Source organism: Apteryx mantelli, chromosome 1 (assembly GCF_036417845.1).
Source record: "Apteryx mantelli isolate bAptMan1 chromosome 1, bAptMan1.hap1, whole genome shotgun sequence".
NCBI lineage: Eukaryota > Metazoa > Chordata > Aves > Apterygiformes > Apterygidae > Apteryx > Apteryx mantelli.
Window position 1 is genome coordinate 20,774,638 of NC_089978.1, and position 23,850 is coordinate 20,798,487.

General features: G+C 36.6%; 1 protein-coding gene across 1 annotated transcript in view; it reads left to right on the plus strand.

Moving 5' to 3' along the window:
- RNF17 (ring finger protein 17) overlaps nucleotides 1–23,850 on the plus strand; it is a 57,529-nt gene that overhangs the window by 8,150 nt on the left and 25,529 nt on the right. Inside the window, exons 6-20 of the mRNA XM_067289813.1 lie at nucleotides 288–388; nucleotides 1,257–1,428; nucleotides 3,220–3,296; nucleotides 5,335–5,409; nucleotides 7,031–7,304; nucleotides 10,495–10,582; nucleotides 13,305–13,466; nucleotides 14,672–14,861; nucleotides 15,255–15,420; nucleotides 16,731–16,921; nucleotides 17,970–18,108; nucleotides 18,509–18,662; nucleotides 19,960–20,075; nucleotides 22,422–22,542; nucleotides 23,279–23,396. Coding sequence (XP_067145914.1) covers nucleotides 288–388; nucleotides 1,257–1,428; nucleotides 3,220–3,296; nucleotides 5,335–5,409; nucleotides 7,031–7,304; nucleotides 10,495–10,582; nucleotides 13,305–13,466; nucleotides 14,672–14,861; nucleotides 15,255–15,420; nucleotides 16,731–16,921; nucleotides 17,970–18,108; nucleotides 18,509–18,662; nucleotides 19,960–20,075; nucleotides 22,422–22,542; nucleotides 23,279–23,396 — 2,144 coding nt within the window. The remainder of the gene's footprint in view (nucleotides 1–287; nucleotides 389–1,256; nucleotides 1,429–3,219; nucleotides 3,297–5,334; nucleotides 5,410–7,030; nucleotides 7,305–10,494; nucleotides 10,583–13,304; nucleotides 13,467–14,671; nucleotides 14,862–15,254; nucleotides 15,421–16,730; nucleotides 16,922–17,969; nucleotides 18,109–18,508; nucleotides 18,663–19,959; nucleotides 20,076–22,421; nucleotides 22,543–23,278; nucleotides 23,397–23,850) is intronic.

The following is a 23,850-nucleotide window of genomic DNA, read 5'->3' on the forward strand; positions in this document are numbered from 1 at the left end:
ATTCAGTCCATGTTGAGGGCTGATTGTGCAAAGAATAGTAGTTCTGCTGACAGTTACAGTGCTGAAAACTGAAGGCTAAAACCTGGCATTGTGGGTCATCTTGTTTTGTTTCTTTTTTGGTTTTAGTCAAGACCAACCACACTGTGGTTTCCTGTCAGTTCTTCTACTGGAGTGTTTGTCACTCTCTTTCGGTTCATTGATTCATTTGTTCTGTTCTGAATAAAACCAGAAATATTAATGTGAGAACAGTGGGTAAATGGATGTTTATTCAATATTGAATGTAATAGATGCTGAAGTACTTGGAATTGAAAGTGAAACAGGAAGGAGACAAAGTGGCAGAAATTGCAGATAGAATGTTTGATGAACTTATTACTTCTCTCCAGTCAAGGTAATGTTCTGGTTTGTCAGGTTGGGAGTGGAGGGGAGACTGAGTTATTCTTACCAATAAATTGTTTCCAATTCAGCTAAAAATACATAATTCTGAATAAAATTTCAGTTTTCCTTATAACAGTATTTTATAATACCTGTTTTAATCTTTGTACAGCTTTTTTGGCCATTCATAATGGTATCTTAATTCTTGGAGCTACTTTGTATGGCTGGAAGAAAGTAGCATATGTAGCCTCTGTTGTTTAAAAAAAAACTTAAACAGTCTTATTCATGTCTGTTCCCTGAAATAATAACTTGATTCCAAAGGTACCATTGATAGTACCATTAACAGATGATCAGTGTGAGAACAAGAATAACTTACAAAACCTACTTCCTGAAAATTTTTGGGCTTATAAAAGCCTAAGGATCTTTCTAGTTCTTCATTTTCAAGAATATGTGTATCTTGAGATTTATGTATATATTTATGTATGGCAAAGCTTAGTATTCCAGAAGAGCCTTTAAAAGGGGGATCTGATATCTTAATAGACTGAATTATAGAATTCAGCCTTTTAGTCTGTGGTTGAATGTGTATAGAAATACCTGGAGGCTTGACTGGAAGAGTGGGGTTTTTTAAACATTTAATAAAAAAATGTTTCTCCAAAGGATATGGCTCTTCAGTGTGAACTGTTAAATTTTTTGGTTCACCTGATTTTTATTTCAGACTTCCGTGTTTCCACTTATATCACTGTATCAGAAAAGCCATACTTCAGTTTGAGATGCATCCACTTTGTGTTGTGGTGGAACTGTGGCAATTGTGTTTTACAGTTGAAGTTTGAATCTGCACTGCTGAGTTTATTACGTTCTGAAAAGTAATGTTGTTTTTAATACAGGAAAAGGAAGTTGTATGCAGAATTATTGATGAATATTGACAGTTATAGTGCAGAAGTTGCAAAGGCTAAAGAGTACATTGAAGAGAAGAAAAGTTACTTGATTGGTGCCGTTAGGATTGCAAAGGAATTAAAAATTACACCTTCTGTAAGAATCTACTGTGATCTGGCTCAGGTAGTTAAATTCTCACACTGTGAAATAACTTCGGTAACGACTACATTCAAATATTTGTTGAAAGTTCTTTCTTTACAAAACTTTTGCAGTAAAGTATTCTATATTTCCCCTATCCCCACCCCCACCCCACCCCCTGCCATTGCCTAGTCTAAATTTGTTTTTGGTCATGAATTAGGGCCTGATGACTGATTGGTAACAAAAAGATGGTCGTTGCCCCTTAAGAGCTTGCCATCTGAAACAACAAATGGAAAGGGAGGACAGGGAAACAGTGACACAGTGGAACAATGGCCAGTGAAAGGGCAGTGATTTCAGGAGTTCAGAAGTCTCTCAAGTCTTTCCCATTCTAGAGTTCTCTGACCTCACCAAACTACTCCAGATTTAATAGTCATGCTCTCTTGAGCCTCCTGCTCCCAGGCCTTTACTACCACTCTTCCTCCCCTCATATCTGCTGCTTATAGAAACACATAATACCTGCTGTGCTGTATCAAACCAAAGGTCCATCTAATGAAGTCTCCCATCTCTGGCAGCAGGCAGGGGAAGATGCTTGGAGGATGAAACTGAGAACATGAGCAGTTAGGGAGTATAGGAAATTGCAGGTTAGGGATTTTATAATTTGAGGTTACATCAGGGCCATTACGTTGAGTAGCAGTTGACTTATTCTGTCATAGACTGGTGTAACACGTCCTTGAGCTCCTTTATACTGCTGGTGACGCTCAGGGTGTGGGTGTACGCGTACATAAACAGGGCCACAGGTTAGTATTAAAAATATGAGGAGTATATAGAGAACAGCTCCCTCTTATTCTTTCTAAACCTGCTACCTGATTATTTCATTAGGAGCCTTTGTAGTTGTGTTGTGAAATAAAATGAATAACTAGTCCGTAGCCATTCTTCCATGCAACTCAATTTTAAGCTATCATGTTCCCTGCATCCAGTTGTCACTTTCCATGTGAAGAAACCTAGTCTCTCTCATCTGGTCATGGATGGAAGTCTGATTCCTCCTTTTTATTTCCTGGAACTTGCTCCCTTAACCAGTGTGACCTTTAGCAGCTGACACCCACCCACCCTGTGCTCCCATAGGCTGCTTCAGGTTGAGCCTACCTTCTTGTGTAGAAGTTGCCCTCTCAGTGGCTGTTATACCAAAACAAAATCCTATTCCTGCTTCTAATTCACAGAATCGTAGAATGGTTGAGGTCGGGGGGGGGGGGGGGGGGGAACCTCTGGAGATCATCTAGTCCAGGCCCCCTGCTCAAGCATGGTCACCTAGAGCAGGTTGCCCAGGACCCTGTCTGGACGGCTTTTGAATATCTCCAAGAAAGGAGACTCCATAATCTCTCTGGGAAACCTGTTCCAGTGCTCCGTTACCCTCAACAGCAAAGAAGCTTTTCCTTATGCACAGATGGAACTTCCTGTGTTTCAGTTTGTGCCTGTTACATCTTGTCCTATTGCGGGCACCACTGAAAAGAGTCTGGCCCCGTCCTCTTTACACCGTCCCTTCAAATATTTATATGCACTGATAGGATCCCCCTTCAGTCTTCTCGAGGCTGAACAGTTCCTGCTTCTAGTTATGTGCTACAGTTAGAAAAAAACACAGGTGTTAGGTCTTAAGCAGTATAAGAAGACATGTTGAGAAGGAATGTACTTTTGACCTTAATTATTATCAGCTATAAATGAGTAAATTTTTCTGTAGAATTCAAAATATCATATTCTGATTATGTCATGTTGTAGATAATAGATGCCTGCATAATCTGTTTTTTGTATAATAGAAGCTAAGACTGCACTTCTTAATTTCAGATTATTCGTAATCTAAAGTTGACAATTGAGGATGAGCTCTCAAGAGTGAATAGTCTGAAGGAGAAAACATCTCTAAGGTAAATGACTGGAACTGGAGGTAGATGGGAAGGTAAATGGATGCACTGGTTATGTCAGTAGCAAAAGCTGTCCATTTACGAGTTAAACAGCACAAATCAAGCTGCTTCACTTGCAGTATATTTAAAAAATTTTACTGATTCAGGTGTATATAAACATATTGTTAAAAATGCACAGTATCTTCATCTGAGACATCAGGGAGAAAAGACATTATGGTGTACATACAGTTTGCTGATATGTTTAAAAAAAAAAAGAATAGACCTGCGTTTAAAAAAATGTTTGGCAGGCTTCTAACATTTTACACTTCCTCCTCTTCCCTTACAAGTAGAAATAAACTGGGGAAGTAACAGCTTAAATCTTTAAAAAAAACCAAACAAACAAACCAAAAAAAACCCTTTCTCATCTTCAGCAAAGATGCTTTTTGTGGCACAGATATCTAAGAAGAAATTCCTGGAAACTCCGCTTACCATGTTGCCCTCCTTAGAAATTGCAAACATAAAATTTCTATACTTGAATGTTAGGAAAAGAGCAGGGAAGAAATGTGTCACAGCTGTGGTTTAGCTGACCCTCTGCAGTTTGGTAGGAGGACTTGACTCCACAAGGTAGGAGTCCTTGTGGCAGGAGGACTGCAAATGCTAGTGTATATAGGGTACGCTCAGAAATGATAAGGGAAAGAATAAGGATGCTGTCAGGTTGTTTGTTGCTGATGTTTTAGTTCATGGACAAGAGCAAGAGCTGGTGCTAGTGATGGCTGTTATTTGCGTAAATGTCTGTTGAAAGAGCATGATGCGTAGTCCGTTAGGTTATTGGAACATGTTGAGGGACCCATTTCGTTTAAGGACATGGAACCACTCCTGGGGAGAAGGGGCTGTTTTGCATTGAATTCTGACTAATGCAGAGGAATGAAGCTGAAAGATCACTACTTACACTCAAAGTACGAAACATTAAGTAGTTGATTAATGTGTGAAAGGAAGAGTCATAGAATACGGGTAAAAGAATTTTTGAAAGCATCCTATAGTAAACTCAGTGAATTGGTGTGTAGGGCCTCATTTAAAGATAATGTGAGTAGTGAAGAAGAAGAATTTCAGAGAAGTTCTTACTTAAATGCACGGTGGCAAACTCTCCCAACCTAGAGGAAAGCAAAAAACAATACAAAGTCAATTGTGTTTGCACGGGGAGACCTTCTAAGGACCTGAAAATGAAAAACAGATGGTTAGAAGAGGAATAAAGGAGACCTGATAAAGGATGAGTATAAAGGCCTTGCATGGTGGTGCCGCTCCAAAATAACATTGAAGGTGAAAAAATTACAACTGGTAAGGTGCAAGAAACTTGAGACCATTTCCATAAATGTAAAATACCAAAGAAGAAAGGATAGGTGCATTCCTGAATAGAGAAAAAAGAGAAGAAATGCTTCAGAGAAGATGGGCTGTTCAATAGTGCATATGCTTCAGTTTTCACAAATTGTTAATGTTGACTAGATGGTTAGCAAAGCAATTCGTTTGAATAAAGTCATGTTTACAGTTCTGCTAGCTTAATTATTGTAAAAGTACTTAAGAGATGTTACTAGCTTTTATTTGGGAAAGAAAATGGAGCTGTTTGTTAGTGTAATGATAAAACAAGAAAAGAATATATAGGTTTTGGGCTTCAATTATGGTTTTTTCCTTCAGGATTTTTGGAGAGGTTTTTTTCTCTATGAGGAAAATTTGATGGAATTAAACCTGTTATTGATGAGAACTCCATAAATAAATATTGGAGTACTCTGTGTGTGAGAGAGGAAGCTAGGAGAGTTTTTAAATATAAATGTGAAGATAAACAAATAACCAGATCTGTTAATAGGCTGTTAACATGCCAATTTTCAGTGCTCTTTTTGTCCACAAGTGAAGGAATGAAATAGGTAATTAACCTCTTTTTTTTTTTTTTTTTTTTTTGCCTGTTTATGTACTGCAGGAATTTTGTCCTAAAAATGATGTGTATCTCAAAGTGTCAGAGTGATTTAGATCATCCTGGTGACTTTCATAATCTTTTTTATCTTTTTTCTAGTTTCTTCATGAATACTAATGAGATTACATCTTTGTTAAAAAATATGGGGAAGATTGAATGGGGAAAAACAACAAAGTAAGCATTTTTTTTAATAAAGAGGATGGGTACAGTAATTTACCTAGTCATCTAGCAGTTAAATGTTTATTAGAGATTTAAAAAAAAAAAAGTCCGTGTATGCTTCTAAGAGTATGATAACAAACCAAAGCAAAACTTATGATGTTGGCATTTTGGTTGCCATTCCAGCTAAACCAGTTAGTGTTTCAGTGGTGGCATTTCAGTCTTACATGTGTTTCACCCAGCTATTTTTACTGTATCATTTAAGTTATGTACTGAAGACTTACTTTTTAATGATGGATGCTATTCCAGCTTTGGCATTTAATGCTATAATAGAGATGTTTATAATTTCAGTATATGAAAATTGCTTCATGTAAGTGTAAATACATCTGGAAAATCTACAGCAAATACTGAAATTTACAGTATTTCTGCTTCATAGTCTAAATGCCAATTATGGCAAATGTCAAAATAATTGATTTAAGATTAACCTTAACCAGAAAAAAAACCTGACTTTTCTTTAATTAGACCCCTTTACTTTTCCTGCGGTCTTTCTCAAAAACTTGAGAAAATAAAATGGAATGGAATTGCTGTTAAAATGTAAGGGAGGCGTATTGTTATCACTGGTAATCTGAGAAAAGGGTTGTCACATACTGTAATAATACTTGGAAATCCTGCAGATTACAGTACAGAGTAACTGCCAGCATCTAGCATGCCTTTTGTTTTTAACATAAACTGTCTGTCACATTACTAATGTTTTTCAGATAGTTTGTTTGTACTTATGGGTGCTATTTGGTCATTTAAGCAGGGGCAGCTCATGTTTGTGCTGACCTGTGCCCAAGGATAAAAGGAGGATTTCCTCTATAGAGGGGTGATGAACTAAATTCTGCATACTGTTTTGTAGCAGTTTGCAGATCATTCTTGGAATCTCTTGCTTAGATTGAGGAATAATTTCTCAAAGAATGAGTGGCCCTCTCTTTATCTGTGATTTATTATGACATTGGCAAAAGTGTTAAAAGTGCTTTAAGGAAAATCTGTTTATGTACAATGGCCTGAATAACCTATGCTGCTCTCTTGTATGTTTATGGTGTCAGAAATCTCCCAAGGTATCATATATTACAGTTTGGAATAACCCAGATTTGACAATCTTGAAAGCATGCTGTAAAAAAATCTCTCTTTCAATATGAAGTATAGTATACTGTAGTGCATAGTCTATAGTATAAAGTGGTCCCTTTTAAAAAAAGTTAAAAGAGAACAATGTTCAATTAGGAAGGAGGAAGGATCAGTTCCAGCAGAGGCCTAGTTTTTTCTCCTTCATAGGATTCAGAAATAGTTCTACTGTTTTGTTGTCTTGGTATTCAAAAATATCATACAATTTTTTGAGAAATACCAATTTTTTAATTGAAAAATTTTTTATTTTATATTTTTATTGAAAATATTTTATTAATTTTTTATTGAAAGTTTCAATAAATATTGAAATTATTAAAATAACTTCTGCTGTTTCCGCCAGTTTTTATGAGGTATTTTCATAGTATTGTGATCTGTTTTTTAAAAGGAAAAAAAATGCTTTAACTTGCCTGCTTCTCTGAAAACAAACCCAATTCTATTAATTCCTGTCTCCAAATAGATGTTTTCCCAAATATAGTGAAGACGATGGACAACACACTCTTAGGCCTGATGACAAAGAAGAAATACCACCAGGCTGTGATACTCATTTTTCTGTAGACAATACCTTTCCAGCACTTACCAGAGAAAGGAAAATAAAGGCTCTTGCAAAACTTGGTGTTCATGAAGAAGTGAAAAATACTCGAGTACAAGAGTTACTTACTATGATACATCGTCAGAATATTCCTGTTCTACCCAAGACTCTGTCCAGCCCTGATGTCATAATAGAAGAAATAATTGAAGATGATGAGGAAGGTAGGTTGCTTAACACCTGATGCTTTCAATATTCAGTTGTCAGTCATAATGTCATTTATCCATAGCATGTTTGTAGTCAAACTCAGCGCTCATACAGACTCTTTCATGGCTCCTGCATTTCACTTTCCCTTGCTTTGAACTTCTGTGGTTTCTTTTTTTCCTTCCCTTAGCTTGGCTTAGGGAGAACTTTCTTACAACTTTTTTCTAGTAGCTGTCATCATAAGTTTCTGTGTCTTCCTGGAAAAGTCTCCTTGACTATCTTAGTTGTTACAGTCCTTCCTGGAGTTTCTAACATTGTCTTATCTTAACTAGCAACAACAGTAAGTTCTTCAGTTTGTCAGTTCTTCTCTGAACTGATTAGTAGAGTGTAGCTAGCAGGTCCAAGGAAGTGATCTTAGGCTCTGTGATACCGCACTGGAGTGCTGTGTCCAGTGTTGGACCCTGCAGTACTGAAAGTCACTGGTCTACTGGAGCAGGTTTCAGCAGAGTCAGCCAAGCTAGCTAGGAGCTGGAGCACATGAAGCGTGAGAAGAGGATGAAGGAACTAGGCTTCTTCAACCTTAAGAAGAGGAGGCTTCAAGGGGAACTTCATGGCTGTCTACAGCTACCTGTTTGGTGTATATAGAGAAGTTGGAGCCAGATTTTTCTAGGAGGTACATTGATAGGACAAGAGGCAACAGACACAAGTTGGAACGTGGAAAATTACAATTAGATACTAGGAAGAACATTTTACTGTGAGGGTGGTCTAACACTGGCACAGTTTGCTGAGAGATGTTGTGGAAACTCCATCTTTGGAGGTGTTTAAGGCTCTGTTTAGCCCAAGTCTAAGAATCTCTTTTTATTTTCAGATTGCCTTTTAGGAAATTATCAGGTTTCCCTACCTTACTTCCCTTTTTAACAACTTTTGAATATTATGGAGGCATGTATCGTAATCTTCCATTGCTGTGCAGCTGACCTTAACATCTTAAGGTTTTTAAACTTTTTTTGTGTTCATGCTGCCTGCAGCCATCTTGTTTACAATTCTTTCTGCTGATTCTGTTATTTCAGCTTTTTTACCCAGACTATTCAAATAATTGTTGCCATTGAACTATTACCATTTGTTATTCATAAAATTTAATGTTGACAAGCCATGTTTCTCCAAGTGCTTTTACATATGTATATTCCATTCTGAGTGCATATACATATCACATGCTCAAGTTTGGAGACTTTGCCTTGGCAGTGCCTGTACAGCAGATAACCTGTTTTTCCTTTTGGTCTGCATCAAGGAAATAATAGACAAAACACAGTTCCTTTCATTTGCCATTGGTAAATGGCAAAGTTTTGCTGGTAGACCATAGCTTTGACTTTATAACCACTTTTGAAACTTGATTTTCTTTATTGATCAATCTTATTAGTGGCTCAATTTCCAGTTTGTCTCTTTGCTTCATGTTTAGACTATGCTACATCACTTGTGTGGCCAAATAAGCCTTAATCTCTGTTTCTGTTCAGGCATGATAGCATGTCTTCTTTCAGACCACTTTGCTTAGAACTTGATATTGTCAAGTTCTTGTCAATAGTCAGGAAGAACAGGGCGGTATGTATGTTTGTTGTTGTAAAAAGTTTAAACATTAGGTCTCTGACATTAGCCTACTGGGGTTGCACAAACTTGGCAGGCCAAGACATTTAACTCTTGAGGAAAGGAATTAATTACAGGGACCCTACTAGATGGAGGAACATTGCTTCACCAAATAATGTGCTGAATGCAGGTCCTTCACATTCTAGGCTAGGGAAAACAGCAAAAAGGCTTGTTTTATGTGCAAGGTAAATCTGTTGGGTCAGTTTTGAATTCCAGAGCATAAGACTCTGCCAGGTATAAGCTCACTGAGGATAAAAGATTCATATTCAGAAAAACAGTTGCTGGTGACCAAGATGACATTCTTTGAACCTAGACCTGGAAAGAGAAATTCAAGGAGAAAATATCCTCCTCATCATTTTTTTGAGGCTTACCTTTCTCAGCCATCCTCTTCTGAAATATACAAAGGCACACTCCTCCACAGCAGAACAGCAATGATCTGTTCAACTTATCATACTCCTCAAAGGTTTCAGAAATACAAACATAAGCTTTGTTATCTGTGCACTCTGACAACTCTTCTTAACAGTACAATGGCAGATTTGCATGTTGACTGTCCATTCCTTTCATCAGTTTTTCCATGCCAAAACAGGAGTGATAAAGGCTCCCTGCATTGGTGTTGATACAATGCCTATACCCAGTTTCATTTCTGTGCCTCCTTTTCCTTCTTGGGAATCTTCTCAGGACATTGTGCACCAGCAAATTTTCTTCTTGCTTTTATCTCAAAAGGTAAGTTGGTATCACTAAGGAAAGTACTTCTGTAAGGTTCACTTCGAAGTGTTGTTCTTAATAAAATTATCATCCTTGCACCAAGCTAAAATGGTAATATGAATAACCAAAATTCTCCCTTTGGAACCAGATTATTGGTTTATACCTCTCCACCTTGAGGACACATGCTAGAGCTTTATCACCATACCATAGTACAAGAAATATTTGTGATGTCTGATCATCTTACTTTTCAGCAGTGCCACTGAGCACCACAGATGAGCTCAGAATAGGGAAAGAATAAGTTCAACAATGCTTTGGGGAAGTTAGATGTTCTCAAGTTGTATGAGCCTCAAACTTCAGTCAAGTGGCTGAATCAATTTCAGAGTCGTCCGTGGCTGTTTTTGAGAATAAGTGAGGTACCAGAATACTAAACAGCGCATGCAGTACCTGATTTTAGAGAAAATGAAAGGACAACCTGGAGAATTGTTGATCAGTTTTCATTTACAGAAAGAAATTCATGTGATGTAAATTTCAGAGCTTGGGTACGGCTGTCTAAAATAGCTTATTCCAAAATCCCAGTGGACTTCACAACACACTTTCTGTCCAAACAAAATTTCTTCGAACTGGAGTGTAATACAAGTTTTGCATATCCTGGATCTTATATTTTTTATGTAGTTTGATAATCTTGGAATTAACACATGGGCTGGCCATGTGCATGTTTCACTGAGTGTGCATCTGCTCCAGTAACATCAGGTATGAAAATTTTTTCCTCCTCAGTACCCTTACAGAATCCTTAATTTCTCTTTAATGTATTTGCCTATATGTATACATACTTTAACTAACATAATTCATTAAACTTCTTTTAAAACAATAAACAAACAGAACTTCCCACAGAATGTCCTGAAGGTGAACAGAGGAAGAAACTCTTCCAGAAGAAAACACCTTTTGAACACAAAGCCGGTTAGTGGTTTTCCTATCTGGTAAATGGTTTAGTTTGTGGTGGTAGTTGCTTGTTGCAATTTTTGTTATTTAACTAAGTCTGACTAAGATCTGCTGTTGAAGAGAGTCATTTTTATAAGGAGCTGTTAGAGAAGACACTGAAATTAGTTGGAGAGTTGGACACACATTAGCATTCTAGTTGGAATCAGGAATGTATTATGAAGCAGATAGCCTGTTTTTGCTTATTTGTAAAAGCTGTCTTGGGACATGTGAACTGAATTCCTTCCAGGTGAAACTAGTCTGGGAGGTGCTTATAGTGTGGATGTCATTCTTGATACCAGCTGTGTTGCTCTGTAAATCCACTCGTTGTGCACTCCTTGCTAATGTAGGTACAGTCTTTAAGACTTGCCATAAAACCACTTAGTTTGAAGCTGCAGTACAGGAAGTCCCAAGCAACTTTCAGAAACTCAACATACGTAGTGTTTCTCAGCAGCTGGTAAATATTTGACTTAATGACATCAGTGCTGTCTGTGGCCAGTGCGACCTGTTTTTGTAGGTCAGTAATTTATATACTGAATTTTGAACTGCTGTCTTGTTCTCCCTCCTTCCCTGTTTAAGGTTCTGAATTATGAGTAAACGGAAGTGTATGAAAGTGAGAGTGTAATTTGAGGAAATAACTTATTCTCTCCACAGATTCTGTAGGCAGAATTTGTGCAGCACTTTGTTAAGCGTGATAGTAGTGATAAAAGTTGAAGAGTAGAGATTGCAGTATTGGGAAAGAAAGAAACTGACCTAAGACGCTGATAGAGGAAGAAATGGATGTAGAAAATACTGCTGCAAAAAGCTGTGCCTTACTCTAGGAAACAAAATAGTATTAGCAGAGGAATGAGATCAAGGAAATTGCATTGCTGTGTTTTATTACCTCAAGAGCATACAAATGCTCTCTCCCCTCTCCCCCATCAATTTCCTCTCCTGTAACTTGAGAATTCATTCATCAGTCTTAATGAGACTTGATAGAGTATTAAGGGATTCAAACAGTTAATGTTCATAATGAGTTCTATGGAAATAAGTAGTTAGCAGAGAAATTCTCTTAACACCTACACTGAAGTAAAGCTTTAGAGGTCAGAGAATTCACATAAAGAGGAAAAAAAAGTCATAAATATCACAACTCTCTGGTGTTTGAGCCTGTCTGGGCACTTAAGTGAGTCTCCCTCATGTATACGTTAGGAAAATAAGATCTTAAAGGTTAAATGATCATGATTCATAGAATGATCATGCTGTGATTGTATTTTTCAGCAGTACGCTAAAATACATATTTTATGCAATATTAGATCTTTGGGGATTATGGAAACTGTAATTTGAAGTATGATGGAACAAGTCTTTCATTCTCCCCTGCTAGTAGGGTTAGCTATCAGACAAATACATTTTTTGATAAATCTTTCAAATCCTTTTCAGGCACTTGTGTTTTGTTTGGGGGACGGGATGGGACAGGAGCAGTGGAGGTTACTTGAAGAAACATATTTGTACTGCCTAAATGTGAACAGACTTCAGCCATCTCTTCTGGATCCATCTGGTTCCAGTGATCCGGAACTGCCCTAGCTCCTGTCACTGTCTCTTGTGCTGGAGATACCGGACTCCACTGATCTATTGAAGAAGCTGTTAATACATGCTTTTCTTAGTTTATTTAAGACAGACTAGCTGAATCAGCAGATCGTTGGAGATGGTGACCTCCAGCAGGGGTGAGCCAGAAGAGTTTGTGTACCTGTAGCTTAAATCTTACAAATCATTCAGACTTACAGGCTCAGACACCATCTTAACCACTGGAGATGCCTAAGAATAATCTTAACCTCTATTCTGGGCATTGAATTTCCTAAGCTTCCAAGCACGGTCCTGTGTACATGCTCAGAATGTCTTGAATGCCAAATTCTTTATGCCATCTCTTGCCCGTGATCAGTTCTAGTTCAGAGATGGGCGCAGAGATGATTATGCTGTAGAATGCTGCATATCTGTTTGTTAGCTGTGCCCAGATCAGTCACTTACATGACATGGGTTCTAGTACAGATTGCAGCTGCTTTGGAGTGATGATGCTGTCCATTCTTTGCAGAAAGTTTTGTGGCTTAAAATACTCTTGCGGGAATTGAGACACTGGGCTTCTGAACCCTCCTTGACCCATCCACCATTTTTGGTGACTAGCTTCAAAAGTGGACCCCCACGTTTTGGATCCCAGATCAAGGGAGGTGCCTGCAGTACAAGTAATATGGATGCTTAGCCAAAAGTACCTTTTTATCGAGGGTTCTGTTGGCTAGCTTTTGAATGTTTCTTGATCTTCATGCAACAGCACTGAATAACTATACAAAAGTGCTTATGATTTCTGTTTTTAAAGGTAGATATCTCACTTAGGCTAATTCACTTTCTTGCTTCTTTGCTTAAATAGAATACAAGCTTTGAATTACCTGCCTTAGTTCAAGAGCCTACTTTGTAGGCAGTGAGACAGTAAGCTTTTTGTTTTGTAAGGTGGCTCAAGGGAGGTAGATCTTGCTCTTTGTTCAAAAGAGAGGATTTAATCAGGGAAGTGAACATGACAGTTAGTTGAAACAAGTGTGAGCAGACTGTTGTGAGATTAAACTATTTGAGGTAATGAGAAGTGTCATGACTGATGCAACATAAACCTAATCGTATATGTATAATAATATCTATTGGTGTCACTTGGACTGTGTTTGACATCTATTTATGTCTTGTTCAGGCTCGACAGAACTCGTGTTTGTAAGCCACGTTATAAATCCATGCCACTTCTATATTCGGAGATACTCACAGAAGAAAGTAGCAGGTGTTTTGGAGAAGAAATTGAAAAACTTTTGTCATAGTACGAGTTCCTATCTCTGGCCTTCAGATGTTTTGGAACTAGGTAACTTAGTCACTTCCAAAGGCCTACATTAGCTTAAAATACCATCTTGCAGTATTTCTTCCTTAGTTCTCGCTTCTAGAAGGTGTTTAGAAAACTTACAAAAATTATGTATTAATTTGAATAGACAGTAAAGTTTAATATTACTTTGGAATGTATCAGTTTTATTCTAGTAATACATTTTTTGAAAAATTTGGAGACTAAATTTGAGCTAGGGTACATTATGCAGAAGTGGGGAACTTGTGGAATATTTAGTTCTAAATGTTTTGATGTTGGGGTTATTGTGCACCAGGTAGGTGCTGGTTCTTTCCGGATCTTAGTAAGAAAGAATGCCCACTCAAATCTTTACATGTAATATGATGCTTAATCAGAATATTCAGAGATAGAACTGGAATGCAAGATTAGCAATTAAAATCATCTGATGGTGGAAGGCCTGAGATGATACAGAATTGAACAAACCTCTTAATCAGGACATGGAGCACTGTGTAGATCCTGTCCATGGTGAGGTTCACCAGCATTTTGGTCTTTAGAGCTCTTACAGGTTTTTCTTAGAATAAAACATCTGTATTTATTCATACTGTCAAGCAAAAGGATGTTCTCATGTGAACATGCTGCTTCAGTTTTAGATAAAGATGAGGTCACAGGTGGTACAATCACCGGTGCCAAGTGGGAGCTGCCTACGGGTTCCTCTGTTACAGTTAGCTGGACAAGTTTATCCTGCAGCCAAGGGATATGTGCAGCACAGCGCAGGCCAGTGCCTGCTCAGGTCAGCTGTTCTGTGAATCGCTAAATCTTCAGTGTACAGTAGTCTTCCTGGTTAGGATCACTGCAGAGATTTTTAAATTTTTTTTCATAAAGGATTTTTTTATGTGAACTTGACTGAACTATTGCAAATAAACTAGACTTTCCTGGGTTTGGGTGTTTCAGTAATAGGTATAGAAGGTTTACCAGAAATATTTTTTAATGCAAGCCAACCACCTCCTAGCTGTACAGACATTGTGTAAATGAATGTGGGGAGAAAACTTCTATTGGATATCAAGACAAGGTTTTTAATGTCTTTGTATCTTTATTTTAGAGGTAGCACTCTTCTACCTTTGCAAAAGAGTGAAAGCAGTAGACCATTATATAGAACTGTAATAGCAGTACTTACAATGCAGGATATCTACAAATTCTGAATTTAGTCTGTTTTTTCATTTGCTTTTCTATAGGTGCTAGAACTTTTATTAAGAGTAAAGAAAATGGAATGTGGTGCCGTGGAACTATCACTGAACTAGTTCCCCTAAAAAGTAAAAATGTGAGGAAGCCTTGTGGTTCAGTAAGATACAAAGTTTGTGATATTGCAGTGATGGAAGTATTCCTGATAGATTTTGGGAGTTCGGAAGTTCTAATTTTTTCAAGGTATGTTTACAGAGAGTGTTGTTTGTCAGCAGTTGTTGTCCTTTGACTGTAGTTTCTCAAGAGGATCTCTACTAAGAAACAAATCCTTAATCAGTAAATAAGCTTCATGCAAGCTGATAAATATTCATATGACACTAGTATTCTTTACATCTCTCTCTCAGAAAAATTGGAGGTGTATGTAAGTACACAAATGAACTAATCTTCACGTTAAAATGTTTAAGTTAGACTTGTATTGCAGAAAGAGAATGTGTGAGTTCTGAATGTTTAAGAACAAGAAATGCATTTTATTCAGGCACTAAACTTTCTAGATCTGTTTTAATCTCATGACATTATGCCAATTAAAGTTTGGGTTTTGCTCTTCTTTCAAACTGCTTTTATTTCCATTAGCAATAGATATGTTCCTGTTGAAAGGCCTGAAACTGCTGCCTTGCAAATTATTGACACAGATGATGTTTGTTTGTTTGTAAGAAAGCCTGATCAGCATATTGAGGCACAACTTGCTGCTATTCCTCCTTTAGCGGTACTGTGTTCATTGAAGGATATTGTTCCCAAAAATACGGTAAGTAAAAGATGTTCTTGCTATTTCATGAGATTTTTTTTCTGCTGAGAATTTATGTTAAAGAATTTAAATGCATAATTTACAATAGTCTTCTAGTATAAACAGAAAAACCCCATGAGGAGTAAAGAGTGTATATAAATTTATTAAATATTTATATTAAATGAAGACAGATGTCTGTAAGCTTGTTGCTTTCTAGCTATAAAAAGCCTGTGTTTACAGTGATACATTGCAGGTTTAAATCTCATCGCTTTTTTGCAGAGATGTTCTTTTGTCAAATTCAAAAACAAATGATAGAACTGAAGTTTTTATTTTATGGCTGTCTGATAGCTTCATGCAAATGGCAACTTTCAAAAATAATCAAAATAGAAAAATAATGGCTTTAGTTATTCAGGGAGCCTACTGGGGTTATCCTTTATTACTTGAAATCTTGTGCCCTATGTTAAAAAGTGTCATTTGTTTCTTTTTTTTTAGTATAAAACCAAATTTAAAACTTTGAGCCCTTATTCCCCTAGGAAAGGACATAAATGGCAGCTTTTTTTCTTCAGTGTTCACTCTTATTTATTCGGTTACTTTTTGCAGCATTCACAGGGGAATGCGTATGTCCAACACAGTTGTGTATTTCTGACAATATAACTGCTGGTGTCTTTTACTAGTCTGAGATCATCTGAAATAGCTTTAAATAGGACAGATCTGGAACAAACTCCACAAATCTGAATAAATTGTCCCATCCCGTCGTCCCCCCCCCACCATGGGCTTGGATCTTCAAACCTAAAAAACACAAATTTGAAGTACCAAATGCATTAATTTGATTCAAGAGAATTAAGTTTAGACAAGCTATTTCAAGGTAGATAAAATGACACAAAGGATGTTGTGGAGAGGAAGAATATGTAAGTTGAATGAACAGCTATAGCGTGTTATACATTTGTTTAAAGATATAAAAGGGAAACGATAAATTTTCAGACAGCTTAGAGCAAAAATGTAAGTAGTGAGATAAAACTGCATGTTGGCAATTCTAGTCTGTCTGTCAGGAAAATCAGAAGTATTGAGTTTAAAGAAAGGATGGTACAAATTACAACCCTTTGTTCTAACTCAATTTTATGCAGTTAAAAACATTTATAAATCCATCACAAAGAATACTGTCTTGTGCTGTCCAGACTGCAGACTAGACAATCTTGATAGGTCTCATAGGTGGGTTAAGTATTCCATCTGTACAGGTGTGTATGTATTCACTTCCCTGCTTCCCTTCACCCGTCCCTGATTTGGAAGTCCCAGACATCTTGAATAACTTTTTTTCCTTCTGCTTAACACAGAGTGAAGGTTGGGGACAGGAAGCAAAGACAGAATTTTTAAAAATGGTAAATAATAAAGTTGTTTTAATGAGCATATTTAGAGAAGAGGACGGTGTGCTCATTGTGGATCTGAAAAAACCTCCATTTAACAAAATAAGCAATAACATGCCAGTGTCTCTCAAGGATGCATTAGTTTTTTTAGACTTGGCAAGGTACGTGTTTTCTTTTAGTTTATGCTCTTATGCCATCAATGATAATTGCATAATACTTTTAAAATTAAGAAATTTACCAAGCAAATTATTTTTGCAGTGGTTGAGATTTATTAATCTTCAGCAATATCTGAACCTAACTTTTTACACCTTTGCTAATAAACATTGTTGCATGTTCATTTTCACTACTCAGGGCTTTATTTGGATAACAGATCTTAACTCATTTTAGAAAATGACAAAAATTAAGTTCCTGTATAGGTTTGGTGAGATTAATGGCAAGGATGTGAAAGGAGAAGCTTAGTGCCCCCCACCAACAGAAAAGAATGCAAAAATCAGCCTTTGTCTTTTTGGTTTGGCTGGTGACAACCAGGCTAGTCAACATGTGCGGCTTCCAACCATCCACGTGATGTGATGCATGTAGCTCAACAAATAACTAAAGATCAGGCATAAGGGGAGCTTGCTGGCATCACGGCAGAAGAGAGCGCTGCTTTGGAGGGACTAGTGGAGGTCCACAGGCAGGGGATAGAGAAGAACATGAGTGTTAGATTTGGGATTTGGGCGCAGGGGTATGGTATGCAAATCTGTAGGAAATTAGAGTTCATTCTGCTGCACACAGAGCAACTTATTTGTTTGTATTTATAAATATTTACTCAGAGTAAAAAATAAATTACCTCTCACTGATCTCTCCATCTACATGCCTCTGGTAATCACTTTTTTTCTCAAAATGGTTTTGTCAATGTAATGAGTTCTAGTCTTTTGCTTTAATTTTTTTAAATGATTTAAATGCACAGTACTGCTTTCCAAATGAAAAAATCTGTTTTAAGGCCAGCTGCTATATTACATTTGTGGAGGGAGAAGCACTAAGGTAGAGAAATTTGGTTGGGCAGACTGCAAGAAGGCAAGTTCAGACTATTCATACAAATGTGGATGAAATTATTTTTAAGAGACCATTCTGCATTTTTCATGAGAAATTTCACATCTGGATATGAAAGGTTTCCTGCTTAGTTAATTTTGGCAGAATTTATTCAAAATCTCTTTTTGTTTACTTTAGATTTAGATCACAGCTTCCCAGTGAATTAGAAAATAATGTAATCTTGCGGTATAGTCCACCTAAAATACCACAAGAAACAGAAGTCGTCTCTGTTGTAGTTTGTCATATTAATAGTCCTAGTGATTTCTATCTCCAATTGGTAAGTTTAGAAATAAGTTCTGTTAAAATATTTGTACAGAGGTTTATTTAAGTGTTGAACTACTTAGAGTCCACATTAAATGACCTCAGATTTCCATTAATTTTTAGCAAAATTCTAAAAAGTTAACTTTTTTTTTGGTCACTGTCTTGTTACATGCTTAATAGCTATGTGGGTACATAGAGTCTTACTGTTTAGCGTGATGACTGAACAGGTCATTATTAAAAAATTGTTAGGTTCTTTAATTCACTTTGCATGTTCATAACCATCATTTAATTTGGGAGGATGACAAGTGCACTACTAGATAAAACATCCATTTAAAAAAATATATCATTGTGAAAATTCAGAATGTTCTTAGCCTAATGTGTGTGTGTTACAGGAGGTTTTGTTTTTCATATTTTAGATGGATAGCCTGGATTTTTTAGCTCTTCTAAAGAAAATTGAGGAGATATACAAACATGAGGGTAGGGAAAATTTGGAGATTGTCTGCCCAGTTGAAGGGCAAGCCTGTATTGCAAAATACAAACATGGAATTTGGTGCAGAGCGCAGATTATAGGTGAAGTATTGATATTTTTTTTCCCCACTGTATTGATATTTTTTTTCCCCACTGTATTGACGACTTTTTTTTTCCCCACTGTAATGTTAAGTTGCAAAATTAGAAATGACACTGAGTCACACACTGGATATGAATAATAACAAACAGTAATTATTTTTATCGGGAATTTTTATACCGACAGCTAGCTTCATAAATTTCATCATACTAGTGCATGTTATGTTCTCTTCTTTTGCTATTAATAGATTGTTTTGTATATATATATATTCTTAAGAATATATGAGAGGCAGTACATTTCACTTTCTATAAACTATTGAAATTCCATTATATAATTACTGTTAATAATATCTTTTCACTTATTACAATTTCAGTTTACAAATCTGTCTTTTATATCCAATCTCTGAGTGTAAACTGTGTAGAAGAGAATCAAACAAAATGCCCACTGCACTTATGTGGAGGAATGGTTAGATCAAAAGGGCCATGATCTGTTAAAAGTGAGCAATCCCGCCTACGATTACATAGAATAAGGTTCAGCATGTGGGCAAGCTGCTGTCCTTGAAGTCTCCTCTAAACGATGAAAACAGGAACATCGCCGGTGTCGACATCAAGAAAAGGGGAAGCAGCACACAGCTCTGACCGCAAAGCTAGTAACACAAGCAGTCGCCCGACACCAATCCTGTCGAGGCACATCGCGCGTATACAGGGGGCCTTAACCAACAGTAGCATTGTTACTAACGCAAGCTTCTGCTCATTGTCTATATATACTCTGTAAAAGCTTGAATAAAGAGAGAACGACCATACTCATATTGAGACTCATCGTTACTCCGGGCCCGTCCCCCACTCCGACACACTTAAATTCCAGGGATAGGTAGCAACCCGTTATCCCTGTAGCAATTCCAAAGTTTCTTTCAAAATGAAAGCTGTGATGGCATCTTAAGTTGTCATTGTGAGTAGTGTGGTGTATTTAACAAGCCTGCATGTGTACTTTCTTGTATACTTGGTACATACTTAACATGCCACTGTCTCTCTCATAAAATTGCAAGATGGCAACCAAACAAGATGGACCAAAATGTTAACTGTATCATTTCAGGAATCCCACAGAGCTGGCTTTTAAAGACTATAGTTTTGAATTGGGATATAAAATATTTCAAAATGTGACATTTCATGCTTATAGGATGTAAATGTGGATTTTGCTTTGAAACTGACAACTTTTTTTTTATTTATATCTAATACTTATTTTCTGTTTTAGTAACTTAAAAGTTTATCTAATGTTATGATTTCTGGGTTGTTTTTCTTGAAGGGCTGCCAAGTCATCAGGAGGTTGTGGTAAAATATGTTGACTTTGGCAACATTGCTAAAATAAGTCTTAAAGACATATACAAAGTAAAAAAGGAATTTCTGAGCTTTCCAGAAAAGGTAAGTTAATGCTTGCCCATAATAAATATTGAAAATAAATAGACTCTCAAAGGATGGAAGGGGAAAGAGAGGATTGTGCGCTTTCTGAAGTAAATAAAATGTTAAGCAAGTAAGAGGTTGTTACAATTTCTTTTCAAATGGGTTTATGATGAGGCATTTGAAGTGTGTTTTGAGTGCAATCTGAAAACCTTTTTTTTTTGTGATGTTACTTGGTTTTGAATGAAATTAGAGTTTACCTTGGGGTGTTTTTTTTGTTTTTGGGGGGGTTTGTTTTTGTTGTTTGTTTTTTAATGCCTTGTCCTATTCCGTAGATAGCCCAACTAATTTTTACATTCTTTAACTTTCAAACAATGATCTAATAATGCTCTTGGAGGTGGGTTTTTTGTTGTTGTTGTTGTTTTGTTTGTTTTTTTTAAGGCATTTAGAGTTTGAGGTTTTCTTAACATTGGATCTTGTAGAAGTGTTTTTGGTTTTTGACAAGGGGCAAATCTGAATGGGAAAGGAAAAGGGTTTTTTTTGTCAAAAATGCACGTAAGTAGAAAATTTTTTTTCAGCTGTTCAGTAGATGGTTCTAGTTGCCAACTACAATTATACTAAACTGAAAAACTTCATATGTCAGTGGGTGTGTTTTTTAAACCTGTAGGCACCAGAAGTAGTAATTATTACAATTAAGGTTAACCAGTACCAGTTACTGAAACAGGGTTTAGTTGCTTATATTTTGAACAGCTCTTGCTGGGGAAAGTTTCAGCCAAAATCATTCAGCTGTTTTTGACAGCAAGGGAGAGGAAATGCTCTGAAAATGGTAAAGGGTTCTTGCAGTTGCAGTGTTTTGATGCTTCCTATCAGAGTGATTAATGAATAAGGGTGTTGAGTTGATGTGCATTATCCCATCATTCCATTTGGTTGCTTATTACTGACCAAACATACGTCCTCAGAAAAATCTGTTAGGAGTTTGTTAGCCATTGAACACATTACTATTTGGTCTCCTCACTTTCAGCATAAAGGAGAAGGGACTAAAGAGTACACGTGCAGAAGGATGTAGAGCCCCTAGAGAATGATTTACAAAACCTCGAACCAGTCAGCTGTCAAATTTCTGTGTTCTTCTGTCATCTGTAGTTTACTATGAAGCACTTTGGCAAGGTGTTTAAACCTGAAGTTTGCATAAAAAATAGCTTTCTATTGCTATTGGTTCTTTAAATTCAAGTAGTAGAAAGATCTCCAAGAGTTAGTGTGCTTATGTGTTGCTATGCTTTCATACCTTTTCATTTTTTAAAAAATAATTTATGAAGGGTTTAAAATTCCTTGAAACATGAATGAACACAAGACTGCAAAATCAGGTGTTCTGAAGGTAAGAAATGCAGAGTTGAGGTTGCTTTTGCAAGTCTGTCCTGTTGCATGTAAGCATTGACAGGTCTTCATCACATGATCACGTTGTATTGCCCCAAATGTAAGTTGGTAAGAGATTTAAATTAGACTGTTATAAGAAAAACTGGACTTCCAGCGCATTTTACGGCTATCTTAACAGACTCAAGTGGTGCAGAAGTCTTGCCAAGACTGGAAAGGGCAAAACTGTGTAATGTGAGTTGGCCTTAGCATCCATGGCCCTTTTTTTCAAAGGTTATCTAATTTATCAGCCCACTTCATTTTCCTGTTCCTGACTGCTTGTATCCTAAGAATATCTGCACAAAATACTCTTATTTCTATTGCCCTATTCTTTTTCTCTCCCTTGTCCCCCACCTTTGTTAACTCTTCTTACTTTTGATGTGACAATTTGCTTAAAAAAGGAACTTTTTAATCTTTGTTTCAAAGTACTTCATTTTTTTCTGATTTCCTGTCTGTCTTTTTTTGTGTATCCTAATTAATACCTTTCCAAACTTTCTTTGGCAATTTTCTGACATAGTTACTGTGGAACTGAGGTGTCTGCCTGTAGTCTTTCAGACTTATACAATGATACAATCATGCTAACCTTAGATGATTTGAGCCTGTATGTTACATTCAGATCAGCAAAACCGGATGAAGGTTTTCTTTTTCACTTCTGTGCAGTAGTCATTCTTGATTTTTTTGCAGCCAATTCTATACCTAACCATAAAGGGAGTCAGGGAGAAGTAAAGCACTTTATATTTCAGCAAGAACATAATCTGAATTTGAGGTTCATGTCCTGCTGCAGGCTGTGAAGGGACCTTGTGGAGAACATCTTAAATCAGATCAAGGACTAATGATGTGGAAACAGGCCAGGGTCACGCTGTCTTGCTGTTCTGCACGGGTACACAACAAAGGCTGTGATTTGGCTGTAAAGGGATGGTCTTGATATGTGATGGTAGATATGTAATTTGAATTATTCTTTAGGCAATCAGGAGCAAGCTGGCTTACATTGAGCCTTATAAAGGAGCAAGTGAGTGGACCAGAGCAGCCAAAGAAAGGCTTGAAGAAATGACTGAAGATAAATTTATGCTATGTTCAGTTGTTAGTAAGTTATCAAGAGTGTATCAGTCTTTATTTAAATATTCTTAAATTAATTCAGAAATAAAAATGTACACTTTCATATCTTAAATAGTGTTTGTTTGAAATTCTTACGTTCATACTTGTGACAGGTAGCCTGGAGTGAGAGTGTCCAAACACAAAGTAACTGGAGGAGAGGTAATAGATACAGCCTCTGACAAAAAGCTGTTTGTCTCTCTTATGGGCCACACCAGTGTTAATTGGTTTATTAGAATTGGCTTGTTTCTAAGGGTGCTGATCATCCTTGACTCTCCCTGACTTCATTGGGAGCTATGAATGCGACCACTGCTGGTCTTAAGCATCCCCAAAAAATGAAGTTTGGTAACACTCATGAGTCTTAGTAGGTTTTTTCTCAATACCATTTATTGTTAATGTATAGGTGATTATTTTTCTACAGCTGTGGAATGATGACCCATCTGATAAATGAAATTACATGCAGCAGTTGTTTTTTATACATATGTATTTATAGTGTATAAACAAGGTGTTCATACTGTACTTATTGGTGTCTTTTAAGTTAATTTCACAGATGTGTGCAAAGTTAAGCCTCTAGACTATTGATATTCAGGATCAAATTATTTTATAAATCAGATACAGTTTTACAAAGTTTGGCCTCTTCCTAACCATTTACCTTGTCTCCAAAACCATTAACAGTCTTTTTACTAGCATTGTTTAGTGCTAATTACGTTTATATTCTTCATTCACAGAAATTTTAGAAAATAACTTTTTATCTGTTGAACTCTTTGACTCCTCTGCTGTTCCTGGAAGATGCTCTAGTATTAACCGTCAGTTAGTTAAAGAAGACCTAGCATCCTACATATCTGGGTAAATATGCTGTGCATAATGTAAATATATATATATATAAATACAAATATATATATAATATAAAAATATATAAAATCTGGAAATACTGAATTTGTGTAACAAAATTATGGGCTTTAGTATTTCACCTTAAACAACTGGAGTTTATCATACTTGTCACGCATCCATCGCCTGAAATAAGTAACAATCTGTGTAACACTGCTGTTTAGCATAATTGAATTGTCTAAAAACTAAATATTGATTAACATGATAACTTTCTAAACTGGTTATTATGAGGTTCCCATTCCCTCATAGTAAGAAAATAAATATCATTTTTGTAATTTAAGCTGCACTTCAGATAAGTCATCTCTTTGGAAGTACTGTGACTTGAAAACAAATACTCAGATAATCAGTAATGGGGGAATCAGAGCTACAGGGGCTATTGGGAAACTGACAGACAAAAAAAGAAAAGTTGGGA